General features: G+C 56.9%; 1 protein-coding gene across 2 annotated transcripts in view; it reads left to right on the top strand.

Moving 5' to 3' along the window:
* The window catches only part of ALPK3 (alpha kinase 3), a 37,442-nt gene that overhangs the window by 17,462 nt on the left and 5,449 nt on the right, over positions 1-14,531 (top strand). For both annotated transcript variants that reach the window (XM_054589176.1, XM_054589167.1), the window contains 6 exons: positions 738-855; positions 1,428-2,649; positions 8,857-10,846; positions 11,509-11,656; positions 12,035-12,162; positions 12,266-12,301. In XM_054589176.1, the coding sequence (XP_054445151.1) occupies positions 738-855; positions 1,428-2,649; positions 8,857-10,846; positions 11,509-11,656; positions 12,035-12,162; positions 12,266-12,301 (3,642 nt within the window). The remainder of the gene's footprint in view (positions 1-737; positions 856-1,427; positions 2,650-8,856; positions 10,847-11,508; positions 11,657-12,034; positions 12,163-12,265; positions 12,302-14,531) is intronic.

Below are 14,531 nucleotides of genomic sequence, written 5' to 3'. Positions count from 1 at the left end.
ATTTTTCCATCATCCTATAGACCATCTTTGTCTGCTCCTCAGGCCACGTGGCAGAACATGGTTGCGTCCCTCTGAAGTTGTATTTCCAGACACAAGGGTAGACTCTCTCTGTGTCCTCATTCCCAAATCCTAGGTCAGTGGCTTGGACTAGATTAGCTGACTGGCTGTCTCCTACTGGATCAATCAGCTCTGTGGCCAGGGAGGCAGGGACCACGTGACTCTAAAAGTTAGACTCTCTCCTTGTGGGTCGGGCTGGACGTCCCCCGAGAGGAGGGCCCGGGGAGATGCTTCAGTCAGCGTCACAGCAGTGAGCGGGTGGGCGGCTGGGTGTATCAGCCACATCGTTGAATAATAGCACAGGGACCAGGAGCGAAGGACGGAGGGCTCGTGGCAGCGGTGCCAGTGTTGGGGGATGTCCCTGCGGGTAGAGCCATCGCTGCAGCTGAGGATGTAGAACAGGCCACTGAAGGAAGGATGCTTAAGGCTTTCTAGAAACTTCTTGCTTCTCCTCCTACCAGGAAGCTAGGCGGTTTCTCCTCCATATTTGCCTCCCAGCTGCTGAGGAGGAGCAGCTGCCACCTGAACCGTGTTAGAGCCCTGCTCCCCGAGCACGCCTGTGGCGGGGGGGCCAGGCCAGTCTCCTTAGGTGGCTCTCGGGGAGCCACCGCATCCTGGTCTCTCCTTTCACTCTTTTGGAACTGGTCTTCCTGCAACCCAATCTCCTCCTTCCTTCTTAGGATACCCAGAGCCAGAGGTGACCTGGTACAAGGATGACATGGAGCTGGACCGCTACTGTGGCTTGCCAAAATATGAGATCACTCAACAGGGCAACCGCCACACACTGCAGCTCTACAGGTGAGGGGCGGGGGCTGCTCGGCTCTGCCTGCCCCCAGGGGGGTTCTGCGGCTCAAGCCTGCCCTCAGGGTGGAGTCATCTGGATGCAGGTGCCCAGGCCGGATCCAGGGCTGGGGGTGGGATGCCGCTGCCAAGTGGGACCGCCCGGTGCCCCGTGTCTGCCTGCGCGTGCCTGGCTCTCCTGGGGCCGGGGTGGGAGCGTCTGGGACGGCCAGAGGGCCGAGTGCAGCCACAGGAGGTCCTGACCCATGGAAACATTTTCCGTGAGGTCAGCTGCCAAAAAAAACCCTTGTGTCACCCTTCCCAAGGGGCTGTGTGGGTCACCTGCCTCTGAAGGGAGTGCTCCTGTGCCCACGGCTAATCCCCCCGGAACAGCATGATCCTGGTCAGCGCGCACCCTCTTGCTGGCCTCGGTTTCCTCAACTGTAATGGAGACTGTGGGATGCAGCGCTGTCTGAGTGGGGCGTGGCCCTCAGCGCAGGGCCCGTCGGGGCTGGGCAGCTTGCTCAGCTGGGGAAGGCTCGGGCTGCGGGGAGTGGGGAAGGGTTGGCATCGAATGCTCCTGCCTCCAGGTGCCAAGAAGAAGATGCTGCCATCTACCAGGCCTCTGCCCGGAACAGCAAGGGTATCGTGTCATGCTCGGGGGTCCTAGAGGTGGGCACCATGACTGAGTACAAGATCCACCAGCGCTGGTTCGCCAAGCTGAAGCGCAAGGCCGCGGCAAAGATGCGTGAGATCGAGCAGAGCTGGAAGCACGGGAAGGAGGCGGCGGGAGAGGCCGACACCCTGCGCAAGCTGAGCCCCGACCGCTTCCAGCGAAAGCGACGGCTGAGCGGGGCTGAGGTGCCCGTCCCCGCAGCCCCCACCAGGGAGGCTGAGGACAGGATCTCGGCAGCTTGGCAAGAGAGGGAGACTGAGCCCGGTCAGCCCCCACGTCTGGGCCTGATCGACAGTTTTGCTCCCGGAGAGGTGACCACCAACGGGGATGCTGCCCCTGAGAATGGCGAGGACGGAGATCACGGCCTGCTGACCTACATCTGTGAGGCCATGGAGCTGGGGCCTCAGAGAGCCCCCCGAAAGGAATCTGGGGCCAAGAAGAAAAAGAAAGCCGAGGAAGCGAAGCCTGGCCTGCAGAAGCCAGAGTTAGAGAAGGCAGCTCGAGGCCACCGCTCTGAAAACTGTGTCCCCAGTTCAGACAAGCCTGACCCCTGTGGGACAGAGGGGCCCATGGACACAGAGCGGGTTCAGACCTGGCTGGGAGGCCGCGGGCCTGGGCCTTCAGGAACAGGCAGCACCAGGGAGCCGGCGTCGGCCGTGGGCTCCCCAGCCCAGCCCCACAAGGCCCCAGCCCCGGGCCCAGGCCCAGACCAGGAAGTGTGTTTCTCCCTGAAGGATATGTATCTGGAGAGCATCCGAGCAGCCAGGCCTCAGGGGGAAGAGGAGCCCCATGCCCAGGACGTCAGGGCACCTGGGGAGACGCCCTCAGGGGAGGTGCCCCACGAAGCAAAAGGCGAGAGAGGGCCTGCCGCCCCTGGCCAGCATGTGCCCTCCGCCCCTCAGCCCACTAGGGCTTTCAACAGGAAGAGATTTGCCCCTCCAAAGCCCAAAGAAGAGCCCGCCACCAACGGCAAGCCCGAGTCTTCCCTGAGTCAGGCTCCAGAGCCCAGAGCCCAGGGCTTGGGGAGGGTTCCGCCTCAGGCTCCTGTGCAGGTGCCCACACCCCCTTCCCGGCGGAAACACAGCGCGCAGGACAGCCCCTTGCAGGGACGGGCCGGCCGCAGGACCCCAGGAGAGGTAAGCGTGGGTGCGGGGTGCCGGGGGGTCGCTCTGGGAAGCTGACTTCATGGAAACTCTTGCTGCAGCGGCTCGGCAGCCAGTGAGCAGTGGGATATTTATAGCAGGGGTGGGGTGGGACGGAGTGCCAGCCTGGAGCAGGGGACCACAGGCCTGGCCCTCGCCCTGGCCCCTCTCCAGATGCCAGGCGTGTGGGCAGCCCAGTCTGACTGTGACCTCTGCCCTGTGACAGTGTGGGTGTTCACAGCCAAGGGCCGGGCCCCGGGGGAGGTGGAAGAGGACGGTGCTCTTTGGGGCGGAAAAGCCAGGGGAGAGTGTGTTTTGGGCGCTGTCCCAGGGCGGCGTGTCGCAGGGGAGGCAGGGGCAGGCCTGTGCCGTGAGTGCCCCCGGCCTCGACCGGGTGCTCGCCAGAGGGTTTAAACGCTACCAGCTGTCGGGGAAATCGTGGTGGAATGTGGGGTTTAACCCAAGATTTTGGAGTCAGGTGTACCTGTGTGCAGACCTGACTATCCTGAACACCACGTTATCATGAACAAGTTGTAAAATCAGATTAAGAATAGAAGCACCTTCACAGACCTGTTGCAAGAATTAGAGTGCTTAGCACAGGGCCTGGTGCTTACGAAGAACTAAGCCCACAGCAGTAGGTACAGGGCGGAACTGTGGCCGGAGACGGGGAGACCGCTCTCCCTGGGCGCGGGAGTGTCACCGTTTTCGGGGGATCAGGTAGCCGGCAGGGGAAGGGGGATGTTTCGTGTGGAGACCAGGTGGGAGTCTCCCCTCTTTGAAGGAAGAGGTGGGGGGTGACAATGGCATGGAGAGTGTGGGGGTGGGTGGAGAGTGTGGGGGTGGAATCGAGAGGCAGGACAGGAGGGAACGAGTCTGTCCCGTGTGGCCTTTGTCCTGTGTTTCAGGGGTCAGAGGGCAGGCGGTTTTCCCGGGAGTCTTGGGAGACAGAGCGTTGCCTAGCGGGGCAGGAAGAGGCCTCGTGTTTTCTGACTGGCAGAAAGAATACATGCTTCAAGAGCAGGGCTGGGGTGGGTCACAGAGGCAAAATATACTGATACCGAGAAATTACTGGTTGTCTGTCTGAAATTCACATTTAACCGGGTGTCCTGTACTTCTTTTTGCTCGATCTGGCAGCCCGAAGTGGAGACAGCACTTTGGCTGGACTTGAGCTAAGACTGTTTCTTGGAGGGAGCAGGAGCCTGGAAAGGGGAGGAGCAGCGGGAAGCAGGGCTGCGCCGGGGTCGGGCCGAGGACAGATGGCTTCTTGGAGCCGTGAGGGGCTCACGTGAGGGACGAGCTGCTCCGGCGCCTCGTGGAGGGCACAGGGAAAGCGGTGCGACATGGGCCGCAGCGAGGCGCTGCCTTTGCCACGGGGAGAACTCCGCTGGGGGGAGGAGGGAGAGAGCAGTTTCAAGGGGGCGCGGGGCAATGGTTTCCTTTCAGTGGACGCTGAGGCCAGTCTGTGGGGACCGCTGTTCAGAGGCCTGCAGAGCGGGGTGAACCTCACACCGGAGTCTCTGGACTCTGCTCACTGCCCTCGTGCTTGGCCTCAGGAAGTTCCAGCAGCTGGTGTGTGTTCTAATGGCCCCGAGGGGGCTGCTTCAGGGACCGGACAGCCTGCCGGCAGGATGGCAGGCCCTCCTGGAGGGTGGCTCTCGCGGGCCCCTGGGGCGCTCCTGTAGGGAGTGACCAGGCTGGCGGCCAGGCCCGGCCCGCATCTGGCCCCCCCTCCCGCGGGGCGGGGCGCCCCATGGCAGGACCTCGGCAGGGCCGCCCCAGCCCCCCGGAGGTGAGGGGAGAGGGCTGGGGCCGCGCGGGCAGCGGGGAGGCGGACTGCAGTGCCTCTGCTGCTCCTGCCAAAAGCGTGTGTGGCTTTTATTTTATTGTTTTATACTTTAAAAAAAAAAAGTGAAATATACATGTGAAAAAATACACTTAACATCTGTGTATATTTTGAAGCTGTTGCTTTCTGGTGGCTGCATTTGACTGGCTTTTCACATTCTCAAAGTACCAAATCTTCTTCTAAAAACAAAAGAAAAATATTAAGAAAAAGTGCAATTCCATTACCATTTATCCCTCTCTTACGCCCTCCTCCCTGCAAGACCCACACTGTTGTCCGGGTGCACGAGTCCTTTTCCCTTTTCGCTCAGTCTGTCCGGCGCCCCCGCCCCCCCCCCCCCCCTCCGCCCTGTACCGCTCCCCACCCCTGCCTCAGGCTGTCAGCCAGCGCTCTGTGCGTCTGTCTCTATTTTGCTTGTTAGTTCAGTTTGTTCATTAGATTCCACATATGAGTGAAATCATATGGTGCTTGTCTTTCTCTGACTGGCTTATTTTCCTTAGCATAATGTTCTCCAGGTCCATCCATGCTGTCGCAAAGGGTAAAATTTTCTTCTTTTTTACGGGCGAGTAGAATTCCGTTATGTAAGTGTCCCGTAGTTGTTTTACCCGCTCATCTCCTGATGGACATTCTGGCTGCTTCCATATCTCGGAAATGGTAAATAGCGCTGCAGTGAACGTAGGGGTGCTCATGTTCCCAAATCTTTTTAAAAAACACCTTGTTTTTGGATTATGAGAGAAACACATGGTCATAGTAGAAAATAGGGGGCAAAGCCCTAAAAATTCAAAGGAGAAAATTAAAATTCACCTGTAATTCCACCGTACAGAAGAGACATCTTGGTGTATCTACCAGTCTTTTTGCATATGTAATTTTGTTAGTTTTTAAAGGTAATTTGTGCTGTTACTCTGATTCAGTTTTATATCCTACTTTCTCATTCTTTCATGAGCATTTTCTCACGGTTCCTAAAAATGATCCGAAACACTTTATTTTTAATGGTTGTGTGTGGCCACAGTATGTGTATTTTAACCATTTCTTCCCTAGTGTTTATGCTTTCCTTCCCTGTTCTAAGGTTAAATATTGGTTTACATTTTTAAATAATTTTTATTGTTTGAATTACTTCATTTGACTTTTAAATTAACCTGGAATTGATTTGGGTGTGTAGTAAAAATGCAAAGGTGACTCAGACTAGGCCCTTAATCTCTGATAATTTACGGGAAGACAGAAAGACAGGGTGGCAAATTAAACTCCTAATGTATTCTTTGTCATGAAGGAGCTCACAGAGAACCAACGAGGTTCACCCCAGCTCGCATAGTTTTTATTTTTAAGAAATACATTCCTACTCGTATCTCCACACGGTTCAGATGGAGGCACACACACCACATAACAGCCGGAGCGTCAGCGGTTGGAGAAGCACAGGAAGCGCTCAGCCTTACTCCCCGTAGCCACTAAACACCGACCCTCACCCTGGGCCTGCGCAGGGTCCTCTTCGCAGGCAGAGCGTTCACAGATCAGCAGGCGACACCTACGTGAAACAGAAACGACCACCCAGAATGCGGGTGAAACGACAGAAGGAGGTACACAGCAGATGTACCTCCTTCTGTCATTACACCCGCATTCTGGGTGGCACATGGGGTAGGAAGCCACTTACATTTGGGGGAGATAGAGGAGTGAACTCATGAGTCTTCGTAGAAGAAAAGAAACTTGAATGAGGTCTTCAGTGAAGTGAGGGAGTCTGCCAGGTGGGCGAGGAGAAGGGCGAGAATGTACAGTAGAGAAAAAACACAGTGGTTATAAAATAGCACAGTAGTTAGTTCAGTGTTGGGCAGAGGGACCTGAGAGGTGAACCTGGAGGGAGAGGGACCCGGGACGCTTGCTGAAGGCCAGGCCTCGCGGATCGTAGAAGAGCTTGCTTACTTATTTTCATTTTTAATTGGATTTCACTGAGTATGTATCATACGCATGTGGCATAAAACTCAAAAGTATAAAAGATATTAGAGAATATTGAGTCTTCCCTCCTTCGCTTTGCCCACCACCCAGCTCCTCTCCCTGAAGTCAGTTTCCGTTAAGTGGTATCTTGGATGTCTTTCCAGGGCTATTTTCCGTGCATTTACAAATACGTGGTGTTTCTGTATATTGTCTACACGAAAGTGTCACATGATACTTTCCATCTTGTACCTTGCCTTTTTATTTGTGTATTTATTTTATTTATTTATTTGGAATAGGGTTGTATCATAATATATTGGATCAGTCCTCTGTTGATGGAATTTAGATAATTTCTAGTCTTTTGAGATTGCAGACTACACTGCAGTGATATCCTTGTATATAAGTCCTTTTGCACGTGAAAGCATATCTGTATGATACATGCCTAGGGAGGGAAGTATTGGTCAAAGAGCAGAACTATTTTAGTTTCACTGTTTTGGGTAATGCCGAATTGCTGTGCTCGGGGCTGGGTCCCCACCTGTGTCCCCATCCCCGGGCCGCAGAGAGTGTTCGGAAATTCTGCTCTTTCAGGCGGGGGCCTTTATGCCTCATCCTGTGAGTGAGGATAAGCCGCCAAGAGGTTTAGCAGGGGAGTGTCAGCGTCAGATTTGTGTTTTGGAAAGATCACTTGGGCTGCAGCGAGGGTATGAGTTTTGCAGAGGCAACGAGTGGAGCCATGGGCCCCAATTAGGAGGCTTTGCAGTTGTCCAGGCAAGAAAGCACTGCCGGCAGCGTGGATTAGGTGGTTGGCAGGGGAGACGGAGCGAGGGAACGGATGTGGGGGTGCTGAAGGCGTGGGTTTGGTAGCCCTCGGGGACGGATCAGGCGGGGGAAGGGGCGTGATGATAGCCTGGCCAGAAGTTCCGCGTTCACACGCCTTCTGTGCAACGTCAGGATTTTCTTTGTAAATTTATAGAATTCATCTCCATGTTAATATGTCCTAATCCTAGGATATCAGAAATTAAAAGAGGGCCCTAATATATCACTAATTGTTATTTGTTGACTGAAGGCTCTTTTGTCTGTTAACATCTTGCTGGTTGTAAGAGAAGTGGCAGAAACATTTTTATTAAAGTTCTTTGGTCAGTTGGACTTACATTTGATGGCTCCTGATAGTCACCCAACTCTTTTCTCTTTCCCCACTCATATCATTAATTCAATATTCCATATTCAGTGAAGTAACTTTAAATTCCCTAATTCATACATGTATTTGAATTGAATATTTCTAAAAGTTATTATATGGTCTGTTTGCTTTGGTTGCGTGGTTCTTCTGACACTTAGAAGTATCCGTGTATAGTAATTTATAATTTAAATTATATAATACTAAATTACCTGTTCATCCAGTGTCTTTCAATGTTTGTGACGAGCACCTCCCTCGTCTGTCTTCTGCTTGACTTCCACTCGGCCCTCCAGGGTCCGACAGCTTTTGTAGGTGGGGTTTCGGGACCTCTGCCCCTAGGATGCGTCCTTTATGTTCAGTAACTGTTTTGCTGGCATATTCTGAGACCTGCTGAGCTGTCTCACTGTTCACCTCCCCAGTGCGGCTTTTGCTCCAACCCGCGCCCCCGGTGTTGCATGTCAAACGCTTTTGACAGCCATGACCTATTTTTTTGAGACTCTGAGTTTTATTTGCCTCCAGTTTCAGCAGCAGTGGAGTTTGCTTTTTTTCTTGTTTACTTTGTTGGTTTTGATTACATCCAGGAGGAAAGGCAAATTACTGTCTTGTACCACTATGTTTAGACAGTAAATCCTTTAATTATAATTTAAATGGGTGGCATTATAGTATAAGAGCAAAGAACTTGGGATTTAGAGCTGAACACACCTGGTTTCTAAACTAAACTCTGCCACTTACTATCTGATAATAGACAAATCAGACCATCAGTGTTTTTATCTCTAAGGTGGAGATGTTCTTATAATTACTTCATATTTTCCTGAAGAGTGAGGTGACAAATACATCTCCATCCTCAGAGCTTTGCCCACGATTCTCTCCAGGACAGTTGGTGCCACAGGAGAGGGACGGATCAATTGGTTGGAAGCCCTGGGGAGGGGACGCTCTCCTCACATGGCTGGGGGGGTGCGGGGCGGAATGACATATGAGCAGCGTGAGCAGGGGCCTTCCGAAAAGGCAGGACTTCTCCAGGAAGAGCGGAGAAGGGCCGGAACCGGACCTGGATGCTGAGCACACCCTGGTCTAGATTCTGGGGTCAGGTGTTGGGGTGGGCACATTGGGCACTTTGTCACATGTCCTTTGTCCCCCAAACGCCCACCAGGTGGCAGGACTCCCATCCGGGCCATTCGGGATGAGGTCAGAGGAGGCTGGGATACCAGACTGGAGACAGGTGCAAGGCACACGAGTGACGTTCTCACTTCTGTCCCCGTGTTCTCAGGTCCTGGAGTCCCAGGCGGCCATGGCTCCTACCGCCTCAGCCAGCAGCAGCGCCGATGTAGCCTCTGCTGGTGGCGGCGCCCCCAGAAGCCAGGGCGCCATTGAGCCCATGGATACAGACACCCAGGAGAGGAGAACGTGTGCCGACTGGAGACACGGAAACAAGAAGGGCACAGACGTGGATGGGAAGATGCACGTGGACGGGAGGACACAGGGAGACGGAACGCAGATGGACACTGTGACACAGAAGAGCGAAGGAGAGGAGTCGGACAGGAGAGGCCAGGAGGATGTGGCAGCACAGGGAAGGGCAGCGGCACAGGTGGGAAGGACACAGGAAGGCAGGCAGGCACGGGCAGGTGAGCAGATGCAGGAGAAGAGGAGGACGCAGGACGACCAGGGGACACAGTCAGAGGGGGGCGCCCCCACAGCGAGTCACGTTCAGTCCGAGAGGGAGCCAGGGGGCAGCCGCAGCCCACAGTCCGGAACCCCTGAGCTCTCCCCTTCACAGCGCGCCAGGTCTCCTCAGGTTACTGGATGTTCTGAGCAGACCCCAGAAGGGTCCTCAGTCCTCGAAAAACCCAGTTTCGTGCTCAGAGCTGAGGAGACGGCGGCAACAGTCACTACTAACCAAGGGAAAACTTGGCTGGGTCCCCTGTCAGGGGGCCTCACGCCGCCGGCCCAGCTGCATCCCGAGGGCGGCTTGGAGCAGACCGGAGGGGCAGCGCCGCCGGTGGACCCGGGCGGCTGTGCTCCCGCTGGCCTGAGCCCGGCGGTGCCCACTCTGCCTGCTCCTGGGACTGGCCTGGCTGGGAGCTCACAGCAGGGGCTGCCGAGCACCCCCAGTTCTCAGCACACAGGCGCCGCTGCCATTTTGCCCCCCGGGACCCAGGCCTTGCTGAGCTCTGCTCCTGCACCGCACCTGGGGCCAGGGACCCCCACCCGGAGCCGCCTACCAGAAACCGCGGCAGCCAGCCATGAGGGTGCCTGTGCCAAGATGCCAGACGAGGGAGGGGTGCCCTCGGGCCCACGGAGCTGCGACCCTGGCCTCATAGATTCCCTGAAGAACTACTTGCTTCTGCTGCTGAAGCTGTCCAGCACAGGGACGGGTGGAGGGGGCGCCGAGGCCCCGGGGGGAGCTGCTCCCGGGGGTCTGGAGCCCTCGCCCACACTGGCCCCCGCTGCGGGAGTGGCCGGCCTGAGTCCGCGGACGTCACGGCGCATCCTGGAGCGTGTGGAGAACAACCACCTGGTGCAGAGTGCGCAGACCCTGCTGCTCAGCCCCTGTACCACCCGCCGCATCACTGGCCTCCTGGACCGGGAGGTGGAGGCTGGCCAGCAGGCCCTGGCTGCTGCTCGGGGCCATGGCCCCAGCCCCCTCAGTGTCCCCACCATAGTGGTGGGTGAGGAGGGCCCTGGGCCGGCCTCAGAAGAGTCCAGCCAGGGTGAGGGAGAGGTTCCCCTTGAGGGGCCTGGCGTCCTGGGGACCTCCCGGGAGGGCAGCATGGGGGGTCTGCTAGGAGAGGCAGGCAGACAGGCAGCCTCTGGTCAGGGATCTCTGTCCACAGAGCGCAGAGCCCAGGAGCCCTTCCAGGAGGAGGGGCTCCCACGGGAGGCGCCAGCCGGTCTCCCCGCAGCTACCCCTGAGGAACTGGCTCTGGGGGCCCGGAGGAAGAGGTTCCTCCCTAAGGTCAGAGCAGTGGGTGACGGGGAGGCAAGCAAGCCCGAAGAAAGGGAGAGCCCCACGGTTTCTCCCCGGGGACCTAGGAAAGGCCTCGCGCCTGGGTCCCCGGGGACTCCTGGGCGGGAGAAACGCTCTCCGACCCAGGGCCGAAAGGCAGGCCTGCTGGAGGTGCCGCGGGCAGAGGAGGAGCAGGCGGCGGGAGACCTGGGCTCCAGCCCCAAGGCTGGCGGGCCGGACGCGGAGCTGGCCCTGGACGAGGGCAAGCAGGAGGCCCTGGCCAAGTCGAAGAAAGCCAAAGACCTGCTGAAAGGTGAGCGGCGACGAGGGCAGGGTGCGGCCTCCGGAGAGGGTTGTCCGGCAGAGGACACGGCCACGGCCACAGCCGCAGCGGCCAGGGTGGCGCACGCCCGCGAGGGGCTCACGGAGAGCCTCGCAGGGGCGCTCTCGTGTCACGGTCCCACACGCTTCAGGATCAGAGAGGCCTGCTTCTCTCGGAGTTGGCGATGGTACCGGCTGCGTCACATTGCAGGGGTTGAATGCGACAGAATAAATCCAGTGCTTGGCACAGGAACCGGCCTCAACTGCGTCCCCTGCCTCTGCCACCATCCCTGTTTCCCCTCTTTGCAGGCTTGTCCCACGAGCACAGAGCAGTGGGGGCGAGACTCAGGTGCAGGCCCCCAGGGTCAGGGGCCTGGGACGCAAGCCGGCGTCCCCCTCCGGACCGCTGTCCTCCGCCGGAAGGCTCTCCCTGGCCGGGGGGCGGGGGTGGGCAGCGGGTGCCAGCGAGGATGTGCGCTTCGGGGATACGGGTGCGGCACAGCAGGGGCCACGGAAGAGTGGGTTTGTGTGGAGACGTGAATGCGGGTGTCCCGGCCTGTTCTGCAAGGACACTCGGGGGAGCCCCGGCCGGGCCGGAGAGGGCACAGCCGGAGAGGAAGGGCGCGGTCCCCTCACCTGGGCCCCTGCTCCCAGCCCCACAGGTGATTCGCAAGATTCGGGTGGAGCAGTTTCCCGATGCCTCGGGCAGCCTGAAGCTCTGGTGCCAGTTTTTCAACATTCTCAGTGACTCAGTCCTGACGTGGGCCAAGGATCAGCGCCCAGTGGGCGAGGTGGGCAGGAGGTAAGCGGTCTGGAGGCCACCTCCCCTGCCCTGGCCCCTAATTGCTGCAGTTGTCATGCTGGGCGCTGTTCTGGCCCTTTGGGTCTGTCACTCACTCAACCCTCACGGTAACCCTAGGAGAGGGATTCTGGCATTTCACAGTAGAGAGGAGGAAATCGAGGCTCCAAGGGACGCGTCCCTTGTCCAGAGTCACACAGTGAGTGCGTGTCAGGACTGTGGACCAGACCTGTGTGGTCCGGCAGCACCCCTTCACCTGGCTGCCTGCCCCAGGGCTCCCAGCGGCCTCTGCGAGCTGGGTCTGAGGAGCCTTGAGCCCTCGTTCTGGTCCCGGCTGTGCTGAGGCGACGGCCCTCACAGGAACGGTCCCCCTCTCTGCAGCGCAGGGGACGAGGGGCCGGCGGCCTTGGCCATCGTGCAGGCGTCCCCCGTGGACTGCGGTGTGTACCGCTGCACCATCCAGAATGAGCACGGCTCGGCCTCCACTGACTTCTGCCTGAGCCCCGAGGGTGAGTGCTCCGGAGGGCGGGCCATGGTCCCCTGCGGGGATGGCCCTGGCTCTGGGCAGACCAGCCTGAGGCAGCTGCTTTCTCTTTGTTGTTCTCTACGCAGTGTTGTCAGGATTCATATCCAGAGAAGAAGGTGAAGGTATGGAGCCCCTTGAGTGGGGAGTGGGTAGCCATCGTTCCTGCCTGGCCATGTGCTGAGGGGCCCGCTCCGGGGACGTGGAATCCGTTCCAGATGCCGTGTTCACCTCCACAGACAGCAGCCCTTTGCCTCCTAGTTCAGGGTGGCTGGGCCAGGGGTGGCTAAGAGGGCGTGTTCCACGAGGAGCTAAGTCAGCTCTGTGCCCTTGGCCTGTGTCCGAGTGCCTGCCCAAGCACAGGACGGGCCTCCAGGGCGCACCTTACCCGGCCAGCTCCCTCCCAGCATTCCCTCAGCGCTCTGTGCGTCAGATTTGCACCGGGAGCCTGCTGGAAGGCAGTTTCTCAGGCCCTGCTGCACGCCTCCCTACTCCTCGGCTCTGGGGAGGGACCTGGGAAAATGCATCTCCTGCAGGCTCCCTGGTGACAGTGATGTACCTTGAAATTTGCTAAGCATTTGAAAGGTCCAGATGTTCGAGGAGGAGTCTGTGTTGCTCCTGCAAGAGACGTGCTCAGGACTAGGACTGTGAAGGCAGCTGGTGTCGGGAAGATTCCTGGAGTTTCACTGGCCAGCTGAGGCACTGGTTTCTTCCTTCGCGCACTCATTTACCAGTACTTTTTGCTGAGTTATCAAACCACATTTACTCAGTATCAACTCTAACCTCATACGTAAAAGCTCAGTACAGGCATCCCTTCCTTGGTTGCACTTCAAAGATGTTGCATTTTTTACACCTTGAAGGCAGGAGTCTCCACCAGCCAAACGATTACGAGCCCCTTTGTTGCAGGACACTCTTTAATGGGGCGGTCTGGAAGCGGACCCACAGCATCTCTGAGGCACGCCTGTAATAATTCTTTCATACTATCAAATACCCAGCCCGGTTTTCCCGGGCGCCTCATAAGCTTTGGTTTACTTGAATTAGAAGCCACTCATTGCTTTGGGCTGCCATAACTCGTAAGTCTCTCTGAGGTATCAGTGTTTTCACCCTCATTTGTTTTCCCTCCTTGCCATTTATTTGTTGTAGTCACTCGCTGTGTAGAATCTCTTCCATTGTAGATTTTGTTGATTATGTAATCATTGAACATGTCTCTCCATCTGTGTCTCCCCTCTAAACTGGTATTCAGATCGAGAGGCTTGCTCAGGTTCAGGTATATATTTTTTTTTGGCAAGGCCACGTCACGTGTGTGTAGCGTGTTTTCTTTTGCATCCTGTCTGGAGTCACAGAACATCTGATCGTTTTAGTAACGTTAAGATCGGTCACCGGGTCCCTTCAGGTGTTTTCTGCCTGATCCACCTCTTTTAAAAGTTAAAAAACTGTGTCTGGTACACCCATGTTGTTACTGGGGGTTTTCACAGTCACTGATTATTGTGTAAACCCATTATTTCATTAGCGTTTGCAACATGCAGCATTTTCATTCTATCCTTTCTTCTTCACTCATGCGTTGCATTCCTCCTGCAAGGGGAGCGGTGGCCTGGTTACCCAGCGGTGGTGCCCGAGCACCCTCCAGAGGTCACCAGGGACGTCCGGTGCTTTTGCAGGGCCGGGGGTTCAATGATAATTATGAACGCGGGGATTTTTGGTATATTCGATATGTTTAATACATTGCAGAAATCATTATTTTTGTTGGTAAGGTCGTCTCATCTTGGCCAGTGGAAGCCCCTTCAGAAGGTCGGCTCCTGTGTCCTTTAGAAAAATCTCCACTCATTTTTAATAGCTCCGCTCCCTTCTGGTCTGACAAGATGTCTCAGGTGTGTCCAGCGACCTGCCCTAGACCTGGAATCGGCCATTTCTTCAAGGAGCCCTGGACCCTTTAGTGGGAAATGATAGTTAGTGGTCACGGTCTGAGCACCGGGGGGCTCACTGCTCCTGGGTTGGTCCCGCACACTTTCTGTTTGAGTCACACATGTTGGTTGCGATGGCGTCATTTATTCATTTGATCAAAACTCCTAATTCTGAAACAGGGTCGTTCTGGTATCCTGCACTGATTGCCACGCCCACAGGAGACCCTGCCTCCCACACACACTGACCACGTCCTTTCTGTGTGCGGGGCGTTCCCGAGCACCGTTACACACGCAGGCGTGTGTCAGATACAGTTTCTGCCCCCGGAGTGCAGGCCCTGGTGGGGGACCCAGGGCGTACACCAGAGAGCAGGAGTGAGCACGCTGGGGCGGGGGGAGCAGCGGGGAGACCGCTCCGGCCCTTTCCTGCCCTGTCGACCCCCCATCAGGGAGGCAG

Source organism: Pteronotus mesoamericanus, unplaced genomic scaffold, assembly GCF_021234165.1.
Source record: "Pteronotus mesoamericanus isolate MK-2021 breed Mesoamerican mustached bat unplaced genomic scaffold, CSHL_Meso_final contig_1242, whole genome shotgun sequence".
NCBI lineage: Eukaryota > Metazoa > Chordata > Mammalia > Chiroptera > Mormoopidae > Pteronotus > Pteronotus mesoamericanus.
This window is presented reverse-complemented; position numbering and strand designations above follow the sequence as displayed.